Source organism: Podarcis liolepis, assembly GCF_965112155.1.
Source record: "Podarcis liolepis genome assembly, chromosome: 1".
NCBI lineage: Eukaryota > Metazoa > Chordata > Lepidosauria > Squamata > Lacertidae > Podarcis > Podarcis liolepis.
In genome coordinates, this window is record NC_139554.1 from 106,118,637 (window position 1) to 106,137,970 (window position 19,334).

The following is a 19,334-nucleotide window of genomic DNA, read 5'->3' on the forward strand; positions in this document are numbered from 1 at the left end:
CTGCGCTGACCATAGGAGCGCGGCAGGAGGCAAGAGCCTTGGAGAGGCGGGAAGGGAGAGGGGAACGTTGGAAGGAGTTCCGCATTCCAGACATTCCTGAGCCAGCTTTCCCGCCGGCAGAGCCGATGGAAATCGGAACAGCGCGCGCGCGCGCATTTTCAAAAACCAGCGAGGGGGCTAAGAAGGAGGGAAAGGGCCCCCGGAAATGCTATCTCTGCCAACAGCCAGGCCACTTTGCCAGAGTCTGCCCCCAGAGGAAGGAATGGCAAGGGATGGTGGGAGCTGTTGAGGGGGGAGGACAGGGGGGAACGGAGCAGGTAAAAGCCAACGCCTGGTTGCCACAATCGGGGCACTGCAGCCAGGCCAAAGAGCAGTGAAAGTGCCCGTGCCAGAAGCTCCTCGACCTGCTCTAGTGATTGAAGTGTCGCTAGAGCTGCAAAATGGGCACCCCCTAAAAATAAAGGCGCTATTGGACTCAGGCAGCTCCTGCAATTTTATGAGCAAGCAGTTTGCTGCTGAACACCAGATACAGACTATCCCTTTAAGCAACCCCCTGCAGGTGACCACGATTGATGGCAGGGAGTTGTTGGGAGGAGGAGTCAGCTTGCAGACTGTCCCAATGATAATGAGGGTGGCAAGGCACACAGAACTGATAGCGTTTAATGTGGCCACCCTGGGAGGCGCTCCCATTATTTTGGGAATGAGCTGGCTAGCTCTACATGATCCGCTGGTTGGCTGGCATCAAAGAGTGGTGTCCTTTGGTTCAGCACATTGCTTAGAACACTGCAAAGGGGAAAAGGGTTCAGCAGGGGCCCAAGCCACCCTAGCAGGGACTGAAGTAATGGAGAAGGTGAAGGTACCACCACAGTATGCAGATCTCAGCGACGTGTTCAGCGAGAAGGAAGCTGACCAACTACCACCTCATAGACCCTTTGATTGCCAGATCAATTTACTCCCTGGAGCACAGCTTCCCGTGGGCAAGTTGTATGCCATGTCAGACAGAGAAATGCAGGAGTTGCGAGGGTTTATTGACAAGAACCTGAAGAGAGGCTTCATCAGAGAGTCCAAAGCAGCAGGGGGTAGCCCAGTGTTCTTTGTGGACAAAAAAAACGCGGACAAGCCGAGACTTGTATGCGATTTTAGGAGGTTAAATGCAGTGACTGAACCGGTGGCTTTCCCTATGCCCAGAATTGATGATATTTTGACCAGGGTGAGGAAGGGAAAGATTTTTACAAAGCTGGATCTAAGGGGGGCGTACAACCTGATACGCATAAGGAAAGGGGATGAATGGAAAACCACCATGTTTACCCCTTTGGGGGCATTTGAATACCTCGTTATGCCATTTGGATTACAAGCAGGCTCAGCGTGTTTTCAATCTTTTATGAACCACGTACTGGGCCCTTTGCTCTACAAGAATTGCGTTGCTTTCCTAGATGATGTGTTGGTGTATTCGGAGAATGAGGAGCAACATGTGAGAGACGTCAGAGAAGTGTTGAGCAGACTGCAAGCCAACAGGCTGTGGGTCAAACTGGAGAAGTGTCGGTTCCATACCAAGGAGGTGGAATTCCTGGGGTACCGCCTGTCAGACAAGGGATTGGCCATGGATCCCGGCAAGGTACAGGCAGTGCTGGAATGGAAAACACCCAAAACCAAGAAGGATGTGCAGAGGTTCCTAGGGTTTGGAAACTTTTATCGTAAGTTCATCCGCAACTTCGCCCATCTGACGGCGCCCATCACTGACTGTCTCAGCAGTAAAAAGAAGTTTGTATGGACGGCGGAGGCGGAGCGAGCGTTTGAGGAGCTGAAAAGGGCCTTCGCCTCTGAAGAACAACTTCTGCATGTGGATTTACGAAAGAAGCTAAGGGTTGAAACAGACGCATCTGACAGAGCCATAGGGGCGGTGCTTCTTCTGCAGCCGGGGAAGGAGGAGTCAGAGTGGCGACCGTGTGCCTTCTTTTCGCGAAAGCTGAACAAATCCGAGAGGAACTACACGGTGTACGACCGAGAACTTCTTGCTATTCATGAGGCGTTCCGGAGATGGAGGCATCTGCTAGTTGGTGCACAACATAAGGTGCAAGTGTGCACGGACCATAAAAATCTAGAGTATTGGAGAACTGCGCGAGTGCTCAACCAAAGGCAGTTGAGATGGGCCCAGGAGTTCTCCAAATTTAACTTTGAGATTTGTTACGTGCCAGGCCCAGAGAATGTTAGGGCGGACGCTCTCTCACGCAAACCTGAATATTTGGAGGGGGAGGGAGCACCCGAAGAAACCCATATCATTCCAGAGGACCGCTGGGTGTGTGGGGCGACTTTGGTGGGGCAAAGGGAATTGGTAGAGGGTACGGTGCAGGATGCATACGCCCAGGACAAACTCAGGGATCTCAGGAGGGAGGAAGACAAATCCGGTGGTTTTGAGGAGAGAAACGGGGCATTGTATTATAAGGGAGCGTTATATATACCTGAAGGGGAATTGAGGGAGAAGGTACTCAAGCAGCTGCACGATAGCCCCACAGCAGGGCATTTTGGGCAACACAAGACCATGTGGCTGGTTACCAGGGAATTTTGGTGGCCCAAGGTCAGGGAAGATGTGCGGGAGTATGTGAGAGGGTGTGAACAATGCCAAAGAGCCAAGGGGGAGAGGCGGGCGCCGGCTGGTTTATTAGAACCACTGCCCACACCTGAAAGACCGTGGGAAGCAGTGGCAATAGATTTCATGACTGATCTGCCAAGGTCTAGAGGGAAAACAGCCATCATGGTTGTAGTAGACCTGTTAACTAAAATGGCCCACTTTATAGCCTGCTCACATGCGGTCACAGCAGAAGAAACAGCCAAATTGTTTGTAGAGAATGTGTTTCGGTTGCATGGCGCCCCCTTGAGGGTGGTTTCAGACCGAGGGAAACAATTTACTTCCAGGTTCTGGAGGAAGCTCATGAGCTTACTGCATGTAGAGGTTAATTTTTCAACGGCCCGTCATCCAGAAACCAACGGGCAGGCGGAAAGAGCAAATGGGGTTCTCCAACAATATTTGAGGTGTTATGTTAATGACAGAGAGAATGATTGGGTGGAGAAGCTGGCGTTGGCAGAATTTGCCTACAACAATGCAGAGAACGTGTCCACGGGGATGAGCCCCTTTTTGGCTAATCACGGGTGCCATCCCAGAGCCTTCCCAGGGGGGGAGGGGGAGAACTGGAGCGTTCCAGCTGCAGAACAGTTCGTTGAAGAAATGGAAGCGATCCATCGCCAGCTCCAACTCAACTTAAACAGGGCTAAGGAGGAATATAAGAGGCAGGCAGACAAAAACCGAAGGGAAGGTGAAAGCATCAGGGTGGGGGACCAGGTGTGGCTGTCAACCCAAGGGTTGCCGTTCAAAGGAGGTTGTAAGAAATTAAGACCCAAAAGGCTGGGTCCGTTTGAAGTCATGCAGCAGGTCAATCCAGTGGCTTTCAGGCTCCGGTTACCGAACCACATGAAGCTGCACCCAGTTTTTCACAGGTCGTTGCTGTCACCGTATAGAGGAGACAGTGAAGGGAGGGTCACTAGGGGACCAGCAATGGAGGAGAAGGAACACAGCTACCATGTAGCGGAGATCCTCGATTCCAGGTGGAAGGGAGATCAAGTAGAGTATTTGGTAATGTGGGAAGGGGAACCGGAGTCGGAAAACACCTGGGTTAGGGCAGAGGATGTCAATGACGAAGTTTTAATAGAGACTTTTCATCAGAGGTTCCCACGTAAACCTCAGCCTGTAGCGAGGTTCCGAAGGGAATACTTTGCCACCACCGACGAGGAAGAGGAGTTGGAGGGGTTCCCAGATTCTGAAGAGGAAGAGGATTCAGCGAGCCAGGACGACGATCGATGGAGGGAATTGTTCGAGACGTCGGAAGATGAGGAAGATTCGTTTCGGGGTTTTAGCCCTTCACCTCCCAGGGGAGAGGAAATGGGAGGGGGTGAGGGGGGCCCTGGAGGGGAGGTGGATGTCAGGGAACTGCCATCGGAGCATCAGGTGGTGGAGGGACTCAGGGAGGAAGAAAGAGACTCAACAGCTGAAGCAGGGACCAGCAGGGGGAGGAGTGGGTCTCTGAGGGAATGCGAGCAGGAGGGAGGGCTCAGGGAAGCTTCCAGCGAGAACAGTGGGGAGGTATCTGAGTCTCCCATAGGGAGACCCACACCTCGCCGGAAACTGTCACGCCGTGAGTCCAGGAGACGCGTTTCCGTTAAGGAGCTCCTGTGCTGGAAACGCTTCCGCAGACAGCCACTGTCGGACTCTACTAGTGACTAGAGCAGACATGTCTGAGGAGCTCCGTCACACACGGAGGTTTGTGGGGTCGCACAAACTCTGAGGGAGCACGTTTTTACGCACAAGCAGCTAATCAATCCCTAACACTTATATATGCATTTTTTATAATCCTCTGTTGTTGGGAGAACTACATTATAAATTCAGAAAAGGATAGCTGTATTTCAGTTCACACATTCATTTCAAGAGGTGCAAATTAGCTAGATTTGCATTAAAATGTGAACCGAGCCAAATTTATTCCCAGTACTTATTTGCCAAACACGTGACTATTTTTTCAATGAAGTAGCAGCTTGAATGGATGTTGCTTCAACACACAATGGCCAATATCCAGAGGAATGTGCACTGTTCCCACACACATCAGAATGATTGCCAGAGGATATTTATGCTTCTTCAGAAACTACCCCACAATATAAATAAAGCAGCACTTAAACAATGTCAAGCACAGAAGATGCATACTTTTTATACAGTCGTACCTTGGAAGTTGAACAGAATCCGTTCGGGAAGTCTGTTCGACTTCCAAAACGTTCAAAAACCAAATCGCGGCTACTGATTGGCTGCAGGAACCTACTGCAGCCAATCAGCAGCTGTGGAAGCCCTGTTGGACGTTCGGGCTCCAAAAGAATGTATGCAATCCGGAACAATCACTTTGCAACATTCAGGAGCCAAAACGTCTGAGTTCCAGGGTGTTGGGGATCCAAGGTACGACTTTACTTATCAATTGGTTCACAAGATAAAATTACAATATAAAAACACAAAATAATCAAAATATAAACAGAAACAGCAAAAAAAACAAAACAAAACACCACATCCACCCCAATAAATACAGTTTAAAACAATTGAAACCCATTTCTAAAACATTTAAAAACACAATTAAAAAGCAGTTTAAAAGACTGTAAACAGTACTCTCTGCTGGGCAGAGAATTACCAGATAGGGAAGCATTTGTTCAATTTCTCCCCATGTTTTCAAGTCTTCCATGTATCATAGATGAAAAACAGAGGCATGTGTCACCCTATCAGAACATTTAATTTTTTTATGGACAGCTAAGTTTTGCAGAGCCTATGTGTGATTACTGCATGCATGGCAACTGCTGGAAAGCAACAGAACACTGAACTGGAGAATTTCCAAGGATTTGCCTTTAGGTTAGAATTACCTTTGCTATGCAGGCGGGACAAAACCAGTCACCATCTGGAATAGTACTGATCTTGGGTCTATGGCAGTAGGTATGGCAGCCTTTGTCACAACCATCACAAAGCAGAAGAAGCTCCTCGTTATCTCCTTTTCGACATATTTGGCAGTACTACAATACAGGGGAAATACTTTAATTATGGCATGTAGAAACACTCTATGCATGTATTAGAGAATAAAATGCAATTGAAAACTTAAGAAATTCTGAGTGTCTAAGGTTAAATGGCTTGTTTACACTAAGTGTGGAGTACAGAAATGGCCAGTCAATCAAACAATTTCCTTTCAATTTTTCTCTTTATTATAGACTACATTATAGACTATTATAGAGTAAATAATATATTTATTACAGATTAAACACTCTCCTGGGGATTCACTCTTTACTTTAGGACTGCTCAGCTTGGGGGAATTTTAGGAATTTAAATAATTTTGTAACTATGAACAGTATTATTTCCCAAGACACTTAACACTGACATTCTACTGTATAGTGGGACTGCATCATACACATGGGTTATATTCCAGGGATGGCATGTATACACAAAAATGCATATACTCAAACCACCCCTGAGTGAGCATCCTTACCTTCTGGACCTGGCACATTGAGTGGGCCTTACCTCCACCCCCCGCCCAGCTTACTCCTGCTCAGCGCACGGGCTCTGAGATTCTCTTGCGAGATCTTACAGGGCCACTTTAGTTCTCGGGATGCCTCACAAGAGCATCCCAGAGCACACGCACCAAGTGGGACTTGCCCAGTAAGCAAGGCAGAGGAGCGTAAAAGATCTTTCCATGCCAGGAAAACACAGTGCAAAAAAAGCTTTTAAGCTCATTTAATTTGTGTGATGTCAACTGCCTGGGCTTTCAACTGCACAAGGCTTAAATCACACAAGTTAACTGCGAATAGGACTCAGCACATGTAATTCTGCTGGTGCAACAGGATTTCTGTTTCCTGTCCTCCCACCGTGCACCCCCAACATCTGCTCCAGAGTGTCCCCCAACCCTCTTTCGGGCACACATGGGGCTGAATTGGACAGGAGAGAGGGGTAAGTCTGTTGCACATACGGAAGACCATCGCACCAGCAGAGCTGCAGGACTGGATATGTCCCTAAGTATTTTTCCTATTCTCCCTTATTCTGATATGGAATCTCCAAGGAACATTGTGCTACTCCTTTTTCATTTTTTGTTAGATTCGCAAAAATTAGGTCAGACAAAAAAGCGAATGCTACTGTAATCACACTAATGTAGGCGGGGGGAAATCAGGGGGAAAGCACTAGGAAATTTCAGATTATCAACATGTGGATAGTGAACAAGGTCTACTGTGCAGAAAGTAGATGTGCATTACAGAACACCAGCAATTCCAGTATCCTCAGTATTTTTTTTCATTTGGCCAAAACATGAAGTAAATAGATGCTGATTTCAGAAGCCACACATCTAATTTCAACAGATCTAAATGCCAGAGACCACATGCTATTCTGTGCACAGAGCTCGTCTCCTGATACGCTGCATGGCAAAGTTAGGGAATCATGAAAATAACATGCAGAACCCAATGCAACAAAGCATTCTTGTTTGAGGTTTAACTAGGGGAATGCCAATTTTGTGTGGACTGCTCAAGTCCTGGAGCTCAACTCATAAGATCCCCATGCTAGCGCTAAAGAGTCACAATTGTCATCAGTCCCAGTAGTAAAAATAGGGATGTTTACTTGCTGTTAAACAGAAGCAATGTTTACACTTTGGGAGTGTGATGGGATCCCCCCCCCCCCCAGTTTCATTTTAATCTCAGTGGAGAAACACAGTACAGAAACTATAGCAGTTATAATGCCAGTGGAAAACTGTCTTAAGGTAAGAAGCAGCAATATTTACTTATTTACTGGCCATTGTCCATAATATAGATAAAATGTATGCTGGTAACATCATGGGTTATGTTATCAGGTAAACAGTAGGTTTATAAGTTTACAGTAAGTATAAAAGTTGGAGAAAGAATTAGTTAATTCAACAGTTCATATATTTCCATTGTTTAATTGTTAGCATTTCCCATTCATTGCTATAGTATAAAAAGCTTAATTTTCAGAAATCTGATGCCCAGGATTCATGCAAAATCTCTTTACATGCATTTGCATGCCTTTCATGAATATGCAATTAACACAGCAGTGCTTGTTAATTTGTCATTTCTATGCGGAGACGGACATTTCAGCCTGTGCGCCTGTACACTCGTCCAATCTGCACATACAGTTGTATTAAGTGGGCATGCAAAGAAGCCATGCACATCTTTTAAGCATGTACTTTGCATCTCATCTTTCTGAAAAAGCCTTTAATTGCAGTCTTTGACACTGAATCCCCATAATGGCAACACAGAAGGGGTCATTTTTTCATTAGCATGGTGACCTCTCCCAGAGAGAGGCACAGAAATGGCCATTCTAGTTTTTGGTTTTTGGAATACTAAGGTCAAAATATACCAGCAGAAGGGCTATTTGTCATAAGAAAGTTCAGAATGCTGAATTTGGCTACAAGAGAGCACAGCATGTGAATCAATGTAAAATGCACAATTTAACTTTTGTATTTTTCACAGGCAGCAATGAAAGATACACTATCAATTGAGGTATCTGGAAAAGGAGGAAAATAGGATACGTAAAAATCAGTTCACAACACTTACAACTTTCATAATAGATTTTTCCCATGCTATTGATTTCTGTAACTGCTGAATGCACAGAGCTACCTGTGCAGCACTGCGAGCTTCTGACAATGCCCTTCTCCATACCCTTAGCCCTGGAGCAATATCCTCTTCCATTCTGCATTGAAATATAGAGAAATTAAGCAGGTCACATCCATTTTCATCAGTTTCTGAACGTGGAACAATCATTGTCACATCGAAAGCCAAGCAATGACAAAAACGTACACAGCCAGTAAGGGTAATAAGGCTTAAGCAACTAAATTTGATGTAGTGCACAGACTGTGGCTACGTGCCTCAAAGCTTAGTCACAACCAGTTAAATGTAGGATAACTTTGCAGGATTAACATACATAACAGGGGGAAAATAAATCTTACAAAGCACCATGCATAATAACGTGATCCGTGTGGATCAAAGACATACAAGAAGATACATAGATAAACACACAATAGAAAATAGGCTCCAATTAGCAAAGAAGCACAATAATTTTTCAAGTTAATCTCAATAACCTACCCGTCACCATCACCACTAACGGATGGTGCAGGAGCAGGGACAGTAACTGTGCCCACATTATCCAGTTTGATCTGAATGGTGGTACTTAAGGGGCTCTTCAGATACCTTCGCTCTATGTTCCGCTCCAAGTCAGCAAGTCTGGTTACAGCTATATCTAGAGGGTTGTCACTCTTCCGTTCTAGAGTACTGCTACTGCCTTCTTCTCCACCAGCACAATCACCATCACGCTTCTTGTGTAATTTAGTAATTGATTTATGTTCATAATATACCAGGTCTTCCCTTTCCGATGCTGGATCAGGGCACATCCAACCCTACATTTCAATAGAAAGGTTTCACATGTTTGTTTGCTACTGCAACCACCTAAGTATGATCAGTGGATTGTTTGCTTGAGTTAGCCCTCACACTGCGCTTCTGTTTCCAAATGCTCTCCGGGAGACCAGAAGCTTCTTTCCTGTTTTGCTTTGACTGGGATAACGTTTACTTTTAAAGAACAGAGCTTCACCGCAGCAGTATTCTCTTACATTGTTTTGCACAAAACAGGCCATCAGTAAGACAAATCTTACATGAATGGTGCACCGTGATCACACCCACAAGCCGCTCACAGCATGGAAAGAACATACCTAACTCAAGGCCCAGCTTCACAGTTCTGGCAACTTGAAGCTTTTTAAAACCTTGCAATAATTTTGAGAACCCAAAAGTGGCCAGATACGTAAATTCACATTAACCACTGGTGACATCTAATGCTATCTTATTGATTGCCATGCCCAATGATGATGAGAACTGGAATCCTGAGAGCTACCTAAAGGTATGACCAAGGCATACCTCTTACTCAGTAGGATTTTTGATTACTTCTTAAACAGAAGGCCACCAATGATTAGTTAAGTCACTGGGCTCATGGAACTAGCAGCATCATGCTTCTGATCCTGACTCATATTCCTTCTCTGAAAATTCTAACCACTGAAATGTCTACTTTATGTATGAGTCATTTAAAAAGGATGAAATCATTTTAGTCTAGGTGATATTAACCTAATGAAACTGTATTGGATTTTTGCCCCCCAGAGATGTTACTGAGAAAAGCACTTATCCTCAACTGTAAAAACAGCTGCTCATAACAGTTTTGAATTATCACTTTTTGCAATGACGTTACCGAAGAGAGGTTTTACTGAAGCACATTTTACCTTGATTTGCAAACTAGCTGATGCCACTCTTCTCTCTAAGTCTTCCACCTGCTGAAGAATAGCAATATCCATATCCATGGCTTGCTCTTCTATGGACCAGTTTTCTACAATATCCCGTGTTACCTGATTTTCATCATTTTCATTTACTTCAATAATTGCAGCTGTATTTGGGAATCAGATTGGGTTTCTTTTAGTACAACTTCAACCTAATCAAGTTTGCAAGGTCAGGAATTGCTTCCTGGGGCAAAACATGTATTACATAAGAGGCCAACGACACCGAACTTTAACAAAGGAAGAAAATCAGAATTACAGTCTTTCAACAACATTCCATTTATATTTTAAGAGACTCAAATTATTTGAAAAGGGGTTGGGGTAATATAGAGAGATAAGTCAGACTGATAAAATCCACATAAAAAAGTTGAGAAGTCACTAATTACTTAAGAATTGCCTGGATGAAAAGTACCAGTTAAATGCCATTTTGGCTCATCAACGCAATCTTGAAAAATAGCAAACATGTAATCATAATTATGTAATAAACACTACAAGTGAGTGTGTTTATTTCGGTTACATACCATCTTTATTCTTGAGGCAGGCTACAGTAATATAATCCATATGTTTTTGTATTTGCTTCTGTAAGGCCTTTTCTCTAATTCCCCTGAGATGCAACACTTTAAGCAAAGCTTTTAGATCCTCTGGGTCAATAATTCTCCACCAGCCAAACTGCATTTCTGAATCAAAACATGGAGACAATATTTATAAGTTCTTGAAATAAAACACACCTTTGGCAACATTAAAACTCCTTGGCTTAGATCTAAAGGTATGTCTACAAATGCACCTGAGGCTTCACTTGAAAGTGTTTCCAAGTGGTAGTCAGAAGTTATACCTTTCTTGAAGAATATGGTACTTACCCTCTGGGATGGGCTTTGGAGTAGGGTAATCAACTGGTTTGGCTACTTCAACCACAGCAGAAGGTACAGAAGCTTGTTTCTCAGCTTGTGGCACGGGGGACTCACTTTTGCTAGGTGTCAAGAATGAATTGCCATTTCCTTCTGACAACCCTAATCCTGACCCCATACTAGGCAAAGGGGATGAAAACTGAAGATTTGAAGTAATCACTCCAGTTGGCCATCCACAGAACTGAAGTCCCATTACAGGCAATCCTGTCTTCATGGGCTATGCAAGGAATATTTTGAAAAAATAAGGAGCCATTAGTTCTACTGCGATTGTACTTAGAAAACCGAAACCTGGAACAGGACCAAATATGTTACAAACATATAGGAATTCTTGACTCATAAATCTTTTTAAAAGATAAAGTGACTACAGCTGATCACTAAAACAAAATAAAAATAAATCACACAATATTTGAATACAAAATGGAAAGATTAAGAAATGGTACTTAAAAAAAATATTACTGCTCATTTTATTATAATAGCCATAAAACTGCCATACATGCTTTAAAAAAATCAATATTTAGTGATATCAGTTTAAAGTACCATATTACATTCATGCAGAATTTTGCCCATAAGCAAAGTCCCCCCCCCCCAATAATCTTGCCATGAACTCTTCCTCTTTCCAGAATGGTCACCTATATATGGTGTTTTGTTTTAACGTTCTTCCCATTCCGGTTAACTGCAGCTGCATCTCATGCATCCAGCATTAAGAAAAGTTTTTGTGTGCTGGATAAAACAAACTGAGCTGATTTAGATGCAACATTATGTGCATGAGCCTCAGGTTGCACGAGCGACCCCATTCCCTTCTCCTCCTGTGGGGATGCTCACAATGAGATTTAGGGTCATATCCAAAGCTCAGCACATGTAATTCTGCTGGTGCAACAGGACTTTTGTTTCCTCTCCTCTCTCCACATGCCCACAAAATCCTTGGAGAGAACACCATCTGCAGTAAATTGCTCATGGATTGATCGAGCAGGAAGAATATGTTATAATTCTATCACATAATTTCGACTAACAGATTAATACTCCTAATAGAATCAGTTTACCTTAACACTGATAGCTGCCTACATCATAGAGTTGCATTCAATGTAGCAGTAAGGAGATCGTTCCATCAGCGCAGGCATTTCTGCTTGTCTGATGGACCAATCTCCCTTCCATTCCTTATGCTGCTCTGGGGCTTCGCCTGACCCTCTGGAGCAGATTTAGCGAGGGCACAGGGGGTGTGCAGGGGAGGAGAGTGGGGAAAGACCCGCTGCACTGGTGGGAATCGTTGTGCTGGCTTTGGCTAGTGCAAAGATTTAGTTTAATATGGCCCTTAATATGGCGCTTAATTTGCAGCTCTTCACCTCAATTTGGAAAGGGGGGGGGAGCCACTGGATTTTGCCGGTATGAAGAATACAAGACTGAACACTTTAAAGCTACAATTTAATACTTACCTGAAGAGGTGATAACGCAAATGGGCTTAATCCCATTGGACTGGGGGAAGAGGCAGAGCCAATAATTGGAGATGGGACAGGTGAGGGTGACTTGGATGGAGGATGCGAATGAGGAGTTAGTGAAGAAGAAGAAGCGGCAGCTGGTGACTCTATGTGGGTAATGGATGTGTCATCACAAGGAGTTCTAGGCAGAAGGCTGAACCACTGTCTGCTCTTTTCTGTAAGAGTCTTTAACAACTGGTCGTTTGAAATTAATGGGGAGCTGTAAAATTTCCCTGGTCCAGTTGAAGCAGAATTAAAGAGATTATTCGGATCTGACTTTTCACCACTGCTTTGTGATACAGAGGCCTGGTGGCTGCAGAGTGAGGCTTTGGAGCTATTTTGATAAGGCAATGAGCACCCATTTGCTGCACTGCCATTGGCTTTCTGGGCTAGAATTTCTGAGTCAGGAGGCATTTTTGCTACCTCCAACAGCTTGCTCAACTTTGAAAAAGAGCCAGGCTTTTGCAGGAACAGATTCGTGCTGTCCTTCTCTTTGAGATCTTCTTTCTGATTACACTGGTTTGTGGTTAAGCAACTTAATTTTTCTTCCGAGGTCTCAAACATTTCTTCTTTGATGTGAATGCTTTTGGCCTTTTTCAGCTTCTCTTTTTCTTTTGCAATTTCCTCCAGACCTGTATGCAGAGAAAATGCTCATTAAATTACCATCCACGACGGAACCTTTCTGTTAATTGTAAATTGTTAGAAAAACAATGTTGTCAGCTACCTTCACACACCTATTTGGAAAACGTACTCCTGATTTACAAAGGAGGTTTAAAATGGGAAGAAATATTTACTGTTTGAACTGGAAATGGGGTAGTATTTCCAACTATCTCATAATCAACTGTCGTAAACGAAAGTTTATAACCAACAGGCCTAAGGCAAAGGGGTGGGTTTGACCCAAAATGTGAAGCAAACCAGAATCTTCTCCGTTTCAATGTGGATGTGTAACATCTGAATGTACACCACATTTATGTTGAGTTCTTCCTGGCAGACCAAAATAGATCTGTGTATGGAATTGCTTCCCATTCACAGACATGATTCTCTGGATTGGGGTTTTCATATTTAAGTATTCTGAAATACATATAATCAGAAACCTTATTAGCCCTCTGCTTAAAAGATGAAGGGCCTATTTTTTTTTCAGAAGGAAGGAATCTGCCACCCCCACCCCCATAATTTCCCTTTTCTTCTTCTTCTAGCCCTTTACCATGTGTCAACAAGCATTAATAAAGAATCTTCGCAAAGAACAAAAGAAAAGGGAGAGTGGCAGGGAAAGGAGCAGACCGACAGCAGGGAGAGGAACTGCTCTGCACGGCAAACCATTTGCTCGCTTAGTTTCTGCATCACTTAGTACAGCTGCATAATTACAGATAAGTGGAGGTCAGTGTTTACGGTCTATGACTGCTAACACCTGCAAGGGTGTTTGCATTTTCTGCAAAATTTGAAATATTATTTTTTCTTTGAGGGGGAAGATAACACTGCTTTCATCTTTTGTGCCTTCTTCTCAGCAGTTTCTAAAGTGTTCATCCTTTGTGGTGGTGGTGCTGCACCTAGGCATTAGCAGTAAGAGTAATTTGCAAAAGGAGCAGATTTACAGGGAATAAAAGTTTGATGTTCTTGCAGCCCCCATTCAGTCCACACCATTTCCCAAAGGCTGTCCCTAGTTAGATTCCATCTTTATGTGTGGCTGCTAAGATACAAGCATCTCATAAGACAAGTGTTTGCTTCCCCTGCAATGTTTCCAGTGACGTGTGCCCAAGGTATCATGCTAGAAACATAGCCACAGTAAGTTTAAAACAATGGATTGGGTAGATACCTGAAAGTGGAGACACTCATAGGTACTCCAGCCATCAGGCAGTAAGCTTTGGCAGCCACCACACCAACATACTGTTATGTACGGTTATTTTGCTGTGAGAGAACAATGCTCCACTATGTGAACCAGAGAAAGCCCGCAGAAGGACTGCTCCAATGGGAAGCTTCAGCATTTGCAATTTTCCCTGCAGCGACACCAAAGACCTTATTGATAGCTTATCCTGGGCAGACCCTTGCTGAGGGAGAAACCCTGAGCAAAACCTTCAAATGATCTAGGGCTCAGCTACACTGGCAAAGAAAAAACGCTTTGCATGCGTTGTTTTTATGCATTCTAACACTGTGACAGCAGATGGCGCTGTGGAGTCCTGTTTTTTGCTTACCCGATTTTTCATACAAAAGTTTGCAACGTGTTCAACTGAAATGCTTCTTTGATGTGTCTAGATCCAGCCCTAGTCAATCCAAAAACTACCTCCTTACCTTCTCCACTTTCCATGCCTTCAACAAAAATCCCCCCGCACTGGGGCAAAATCCAATATCGACGCCTGTAACGATCCTGGCCAAACATCATTGAACGTAAAGAATGGGAAGCTTCAAACAGCTTTCTTCTGTACTGATTCTGTTGCTGTTGAGTTTTTAAAGAAAGGCACTGTTAGGGTTACAAAGTTTTTTCTTCAGTGTTAAGTCAAAAGGTTAGCCGGACGTTGAACAGATGGCGACACTTTCCTGAGGTTTTCAGCTATTTCAGAAACCACGCCTTGATTCTGCCTGCCCCTACCCTTTAGAAAACCAGAGTCAGATTGGTTATGAAGTATCCAGGGCCAGACGATCCCATTGTGTGGGGTGAGGCTGCCACCTAAAGCAACGGAAGCCCCTGAGGGAGCACCCCACAGGTGCCCCCTCTGCTCTGCCACTGGCGGAGGTGGAAGGGCAGGTGGAGTAGGGAGCGGCAAGAGCAGGTATGCTGGTGCTGGTGATGGCAGCATGGCACTTCCAATTTCACCTCAAGCAGCGAAACAGGACACGCCGCCCCTGAAAATATCTCATCAGACAGATTTGAGCCAGCTTGAAAGCTGCCTTCTGCAAGGCTGCCTTCTGTATTTCTGTTACGAACAAAAGGACCAATGGTTTTCAGTGCATGACAGCAGATGAAATCTTATTAATCGTGCAACACAACAAATGGTGGGCAGGTGGGTGTGCATGCATGTGTGCGCAGTGGTAAAACTAGCCAGGCCAAGGTGATACTGTAGCTGCTGATGTGAAATTAATGAGCTCTTTCAACTGACTCTGATAAATAAATAGTGCTGAAATAAAAATAAACAGATAAACCAAGTTGTGCCTGAACTCTTGGTGCTGTCATGATTCTGACACGTTCCTGCTTTAGCTGAAGCAAGGAAGTTGAGATAGAACACAAATCATTCATCTTGACAAGAACAGCTGGTCAGGGACAATCACCCATCCGAAGCATGGATGAGCTGGAGGCAAGACCCACAACACAGTGCTGCTTGCTTGAGTTGGATATGCATCAGGCCTGTGGATGTGCACTACTGCAAACCAAGCGTTGGGGGCCAATAGTGGAAGGATATTAACCAGGAAATCCAGGAAATCAGCCCGTTGTCTGATCCCAAGTTCCATTGGGTTTTCATTCTACCGCAGGGGTCAGGAAGCAACTCCCCTCAGTTTCAAAAACAGCTTGCTATGCAGCATTGGGTCTGCTGTTCGAAAAAAACAAGTCTAAAGCCCTCTTTGGCTCACAAACTGTTTTCACAGTTCTTTTGATCCTGGCAGCTGACTTTCACATGAAAGATGGATGAAACAAGGACCACTATCAGTGCTATAAGGTGCAGTGGTTCAGCACACCCAAGATCAAGCCTCAACCATGATGAATGGAGCTGTAGTTCAGTAACATCCTGCATGCTCACTAGGACTCCCTGGTAGTCCATATGGCAGATTAGGGCATTATCAGTCATGCTATAAAAGCTGCAGATTATACAGCGGCACAGTGCAATCATTTTATTGTAGCACTCTTTCAATACCCCTGGTTTAGCACAACATCACATCTTTCTCAGCCAAGAAGGAAAGTGTTATTTAGATTGAGCCTTGCATTCCTGAACTCTCTTTATTTCTTCTCATAGGTTTAGATTAAGTTAGGATGCTTCCAGGCAGCTGTTTATTATGGGACGGTTAATGCACATTTTTCTCCAGAGTGTCCAGGTAAGGTTGGCATAAACCCCCTGCCCCCAAATTAATCCAGATTTGCCCCTTCTGGGGAAAATCTAGTAAGGAAAACAATTGAAATTTGTTGGCAATGAATCATTCATTATATCTGAATGGTGACTTTACAATATTAAGCCCCCACCTGGAAGTACCCTCAGGTCCAGGGCTAGTCTTAAATATTTTGCACCTAATACTAATGACCCTTCTCTTCCCCCAATCCATACTTGACCCATTCTGTTTCTTTCTGTTGTCTCACTGTAAGGTTGACCCTGGTTAAGCCAATGCAGTTAATTCCAATTATTTCAAATGAATACTAAAGACCTATTTAGGGGAAATTGTCAGCTATCTAAATAATGCACACTTAAATAAAAGGCGCAAACTTTTAATTTACGGAGGCAGCTTACCTTAGTCAGTTTGTCAATCTGTTTCTCTAGCTCCTCCACACTTGCTGTCTGGTCCCCATCATCCTACCACCAATAAACAAAATGTGGTAGGGCATTATTTAATGTATACTAATCAGGTTTTTATAGGCTACTATTGTAACATCAGAGGCTCATGAGATATGCCTTTAAAAATCACTAAAGCTTAACAAAGACATGTATTTAACTTTAATCTCTGCAACAACTTCACACACCCTAATTCCCTTAGCCAGGCACAGGTATGACAGATGAACAGGTATGGCAGCGTATGCTGAGGCTACAGAGAAGACCTCACTGGCTCACAAGCCTTGGCTGTATTTCCCCAAAACTCAGGGCTTTGACTGATGACTTGGGCAAGGATGGAATGCTGTGCTAAATGGCCACAGTACTTTTATTAAAAACATACCCTCCTCTACACAGGGCAATACAGTTAAGAAAGCTCGTGTGATGCCCTCTTTCCTCCTCTGCTGAACTGGTGAATGGAATGTCAAAATCTGCACACCGAACGGACTCCACCTCCTTTCACAGTATTTCAAAACAAACAGAATAGAACTTTGATACACACGACAATTGTAGCATCTGACTTTCAACCGGAGGAACCACCACTGCCTTGAGCCCTTTAGTGCCTCAGTCCCAACTCATCCCCTCCAGTACCATCTGCCCCTATCCTAGTACTCTATCAGCTGTCACTGAAATTGCTAGTTAGTGGTCCCTCGGTGAGCAATACTCTTGGATTCCATCCTTTGGCATTCACCTGAGGACTGCAGCCCAAGGATGTAAGATATTCTAAAATATAATTTAGTTAGCAAGGTTTTGTAAAAAAAAAAAAGCCATGCACCTTGAAAGTTCATTCCAAGCATTTTTCTCAAAGTCAATAATGGACTATAAGACTTCGGAGAGAGTTTTGAAGTGTATTTCAACATTTGTATGAAACTATAAGGCAACTTCATGAGATAAATTTGATACAAAGCACACGCCGTACTACTGTTATTGACACTTTAAAAATAAAGACTGATTAAATTTTATGGTTTGCAAATTTTCCTTGATGGACAGAAACATTGGAATTCTTTAAGAAGAAAATGAACCTAGGCCAGGATTGAAAGAACAATGAGATTAGCTCAGGGGGCTTCATGCTCTCCCTTGCCCCCAAACAGCAGCCCAGCAAATAGCTTCTAAAACTGACGGAAGTTTCGAAAGCAGCTGCTCAAAAAAAATCTAGCACAAACCTGCAGCTCTTTGTATCTTGGCCCTAGCTTAGAAATGCCTCATGGAATTATGGTTCTAAGGTGCTCAAGTAAATTACGGGGAATTATACGCTCTCTTAGCACTTTTAGAATAAAAATGCAGCCACTCTTAAAGTTTCTTTTAATCCACAGAATTCTAACTAGATTTATTTTAAAGGCTACTTCAGGGGTATTCAGTGCTGCGCTTTCCAAATACACTTAGAACTCCAGATCCCATTAGTCCTCAGCAAGCACGGCCAATGATCAGGGATGGTGAAACTGGAATCCAACAACACCTGGAGGGCACTACGTTGGCTAAAATTGGTTTAAAACCTAAACATATGGATTAAGCAATTGAGTAGGCATTAGAATTCATCACCTCATCTTCGCAAAGATCTGCTTTCTTCCCCTTCTTGTCATCCTTGTCTTCATCATCCTCATCATCTTCATCAGCTTGATCATCACTGTAGTCATCGTCGTCGTCATCATAATCGCTGTCTCCTCCCTTCCGTCTCCGTTTTCTGCCTGGCGTGGGTGTACCCAATGAATGCTGTTCTTCTCCCAAATCACCTCCTCCTGTAACATCTCTCTTGCCTGTTTTCTTGGCATGAATGATTCTAAGCCTTTAAACACACGGCAGATAAATCGTATTACCAAATGTTGCTGTAGCATACGGAACTCCTCCTGCTTAGGCTCCTGTTATTTAGCAATTTTAGGTTGCCTTGTTATTTGCGACCATTGGCTCAGCACATGAGAAAAGTAGTTCACCAACATGGATTCCTATCTGAGATGAATATTTACTTGGCGCAAAACGAAAAATCTTAACTGTTATTTGACGTGAATGTTCAGGATACAGAAAGCTTCTGGCTCTTCAAAATAGAATTTAGTCCTTCACTGAATATTTTAGCTCTGTTGTGAATTTTACTGCATGTACAAAATCTTGCATATAGCACTCCAGGACAAGAAGAGGTTTCAACAGCTGTTCCTATAAGCTGAAGAAGCAACTCTTTAGCTGTGTTCCTCATTTCATCCATTTGTAAATCTACATCATCTCCTTTTTTAATGTACATTTTTAAAGTCAACTCGTGTTAGAAAGGTTATAAAAATTGGCTTACGCATAGGTGAGAATAAGCATTACATTTGACTGTGGAATATCTGAACACAAAACTTTCCCCAAGTGTCTGTATTCTAATTCACATAATTAAGCAGGAAAGAGCATTATGCAGGAGGCTAATCTTGAAGCACCTTGGGCGGTAGAAGCCTGAGTTTCATTTTTTTATGAAACAAAATAAACTTACATACCAGTAAGTACAGTTGTAGTAGCCCTTCCTCATCTCTTACCCTACAAAACAAGATCCCATACAGCAGATGTTATAGCTCTAGCTACCAGGAATCTATCAGGCAAATATACTGA

At 43.6% G+C, this 19,334-nt stretch overlaps 1 protein-coding gene across 26 annotated transcripts in view; it reads right to left on the bottom strand.

Moving 5' to 3' along the window:
- The window catches only part of BAZ2B (bromodomain adjacent to zinc finger domain 2B), a 192,019-nt gene that overhangs the window by 8,236 nt on the left and 164,449 nt on the right, over positions 1-19,334 (bottom strand). For 22 of the 26 annotated variants that reach the window (XM_083492845.1, XM_083492830.1, XM_083492832.1 and 19 more), the window contains 10 exons: positions 18,300-18,543; positions 16,683-16,745; positions 14,542-14,686; positions 12,214-12,887; positions 10,736-11,000; positions 10,400-10,555; positions 9,828-9,988; positions 8,650-8,960; positions 8,122-8,257; positions 5,443-5,589 (listed from right to left, as the gene is read on the bottom strand). In XM_083492845.1, coding sequence (XP_083348971.1) covers positions 5,443-5,589; positions 8,122-8,257; positions 8,650-8,960; positions 9,828-9,988; positions 10,400-10,555; positions 10,736-11,000; positions 12,214-12,887; positions 14,542-14,686; positions 16,683-16,745; positions 18,300-18,543 — 2,302 coding nt within the window. The remainder of the gene's footprint in view (positions 1-5,442; positions 5,590-8,121; positions 8,258-8,649; positions 8,961-9,827; positions 9,989-10,399; positions 10,556-10,735; positions 11,001-12,213; positions 12,888-14,541; positions 14,687-16,682; positions 16,746-18,299; positions 18,544-19,334) is intronic. The other 4 variants (XM_083492837.1, XM_083492836.1, XM_083492826.1 and 1 more) reach the window with 1 other exon arrangement.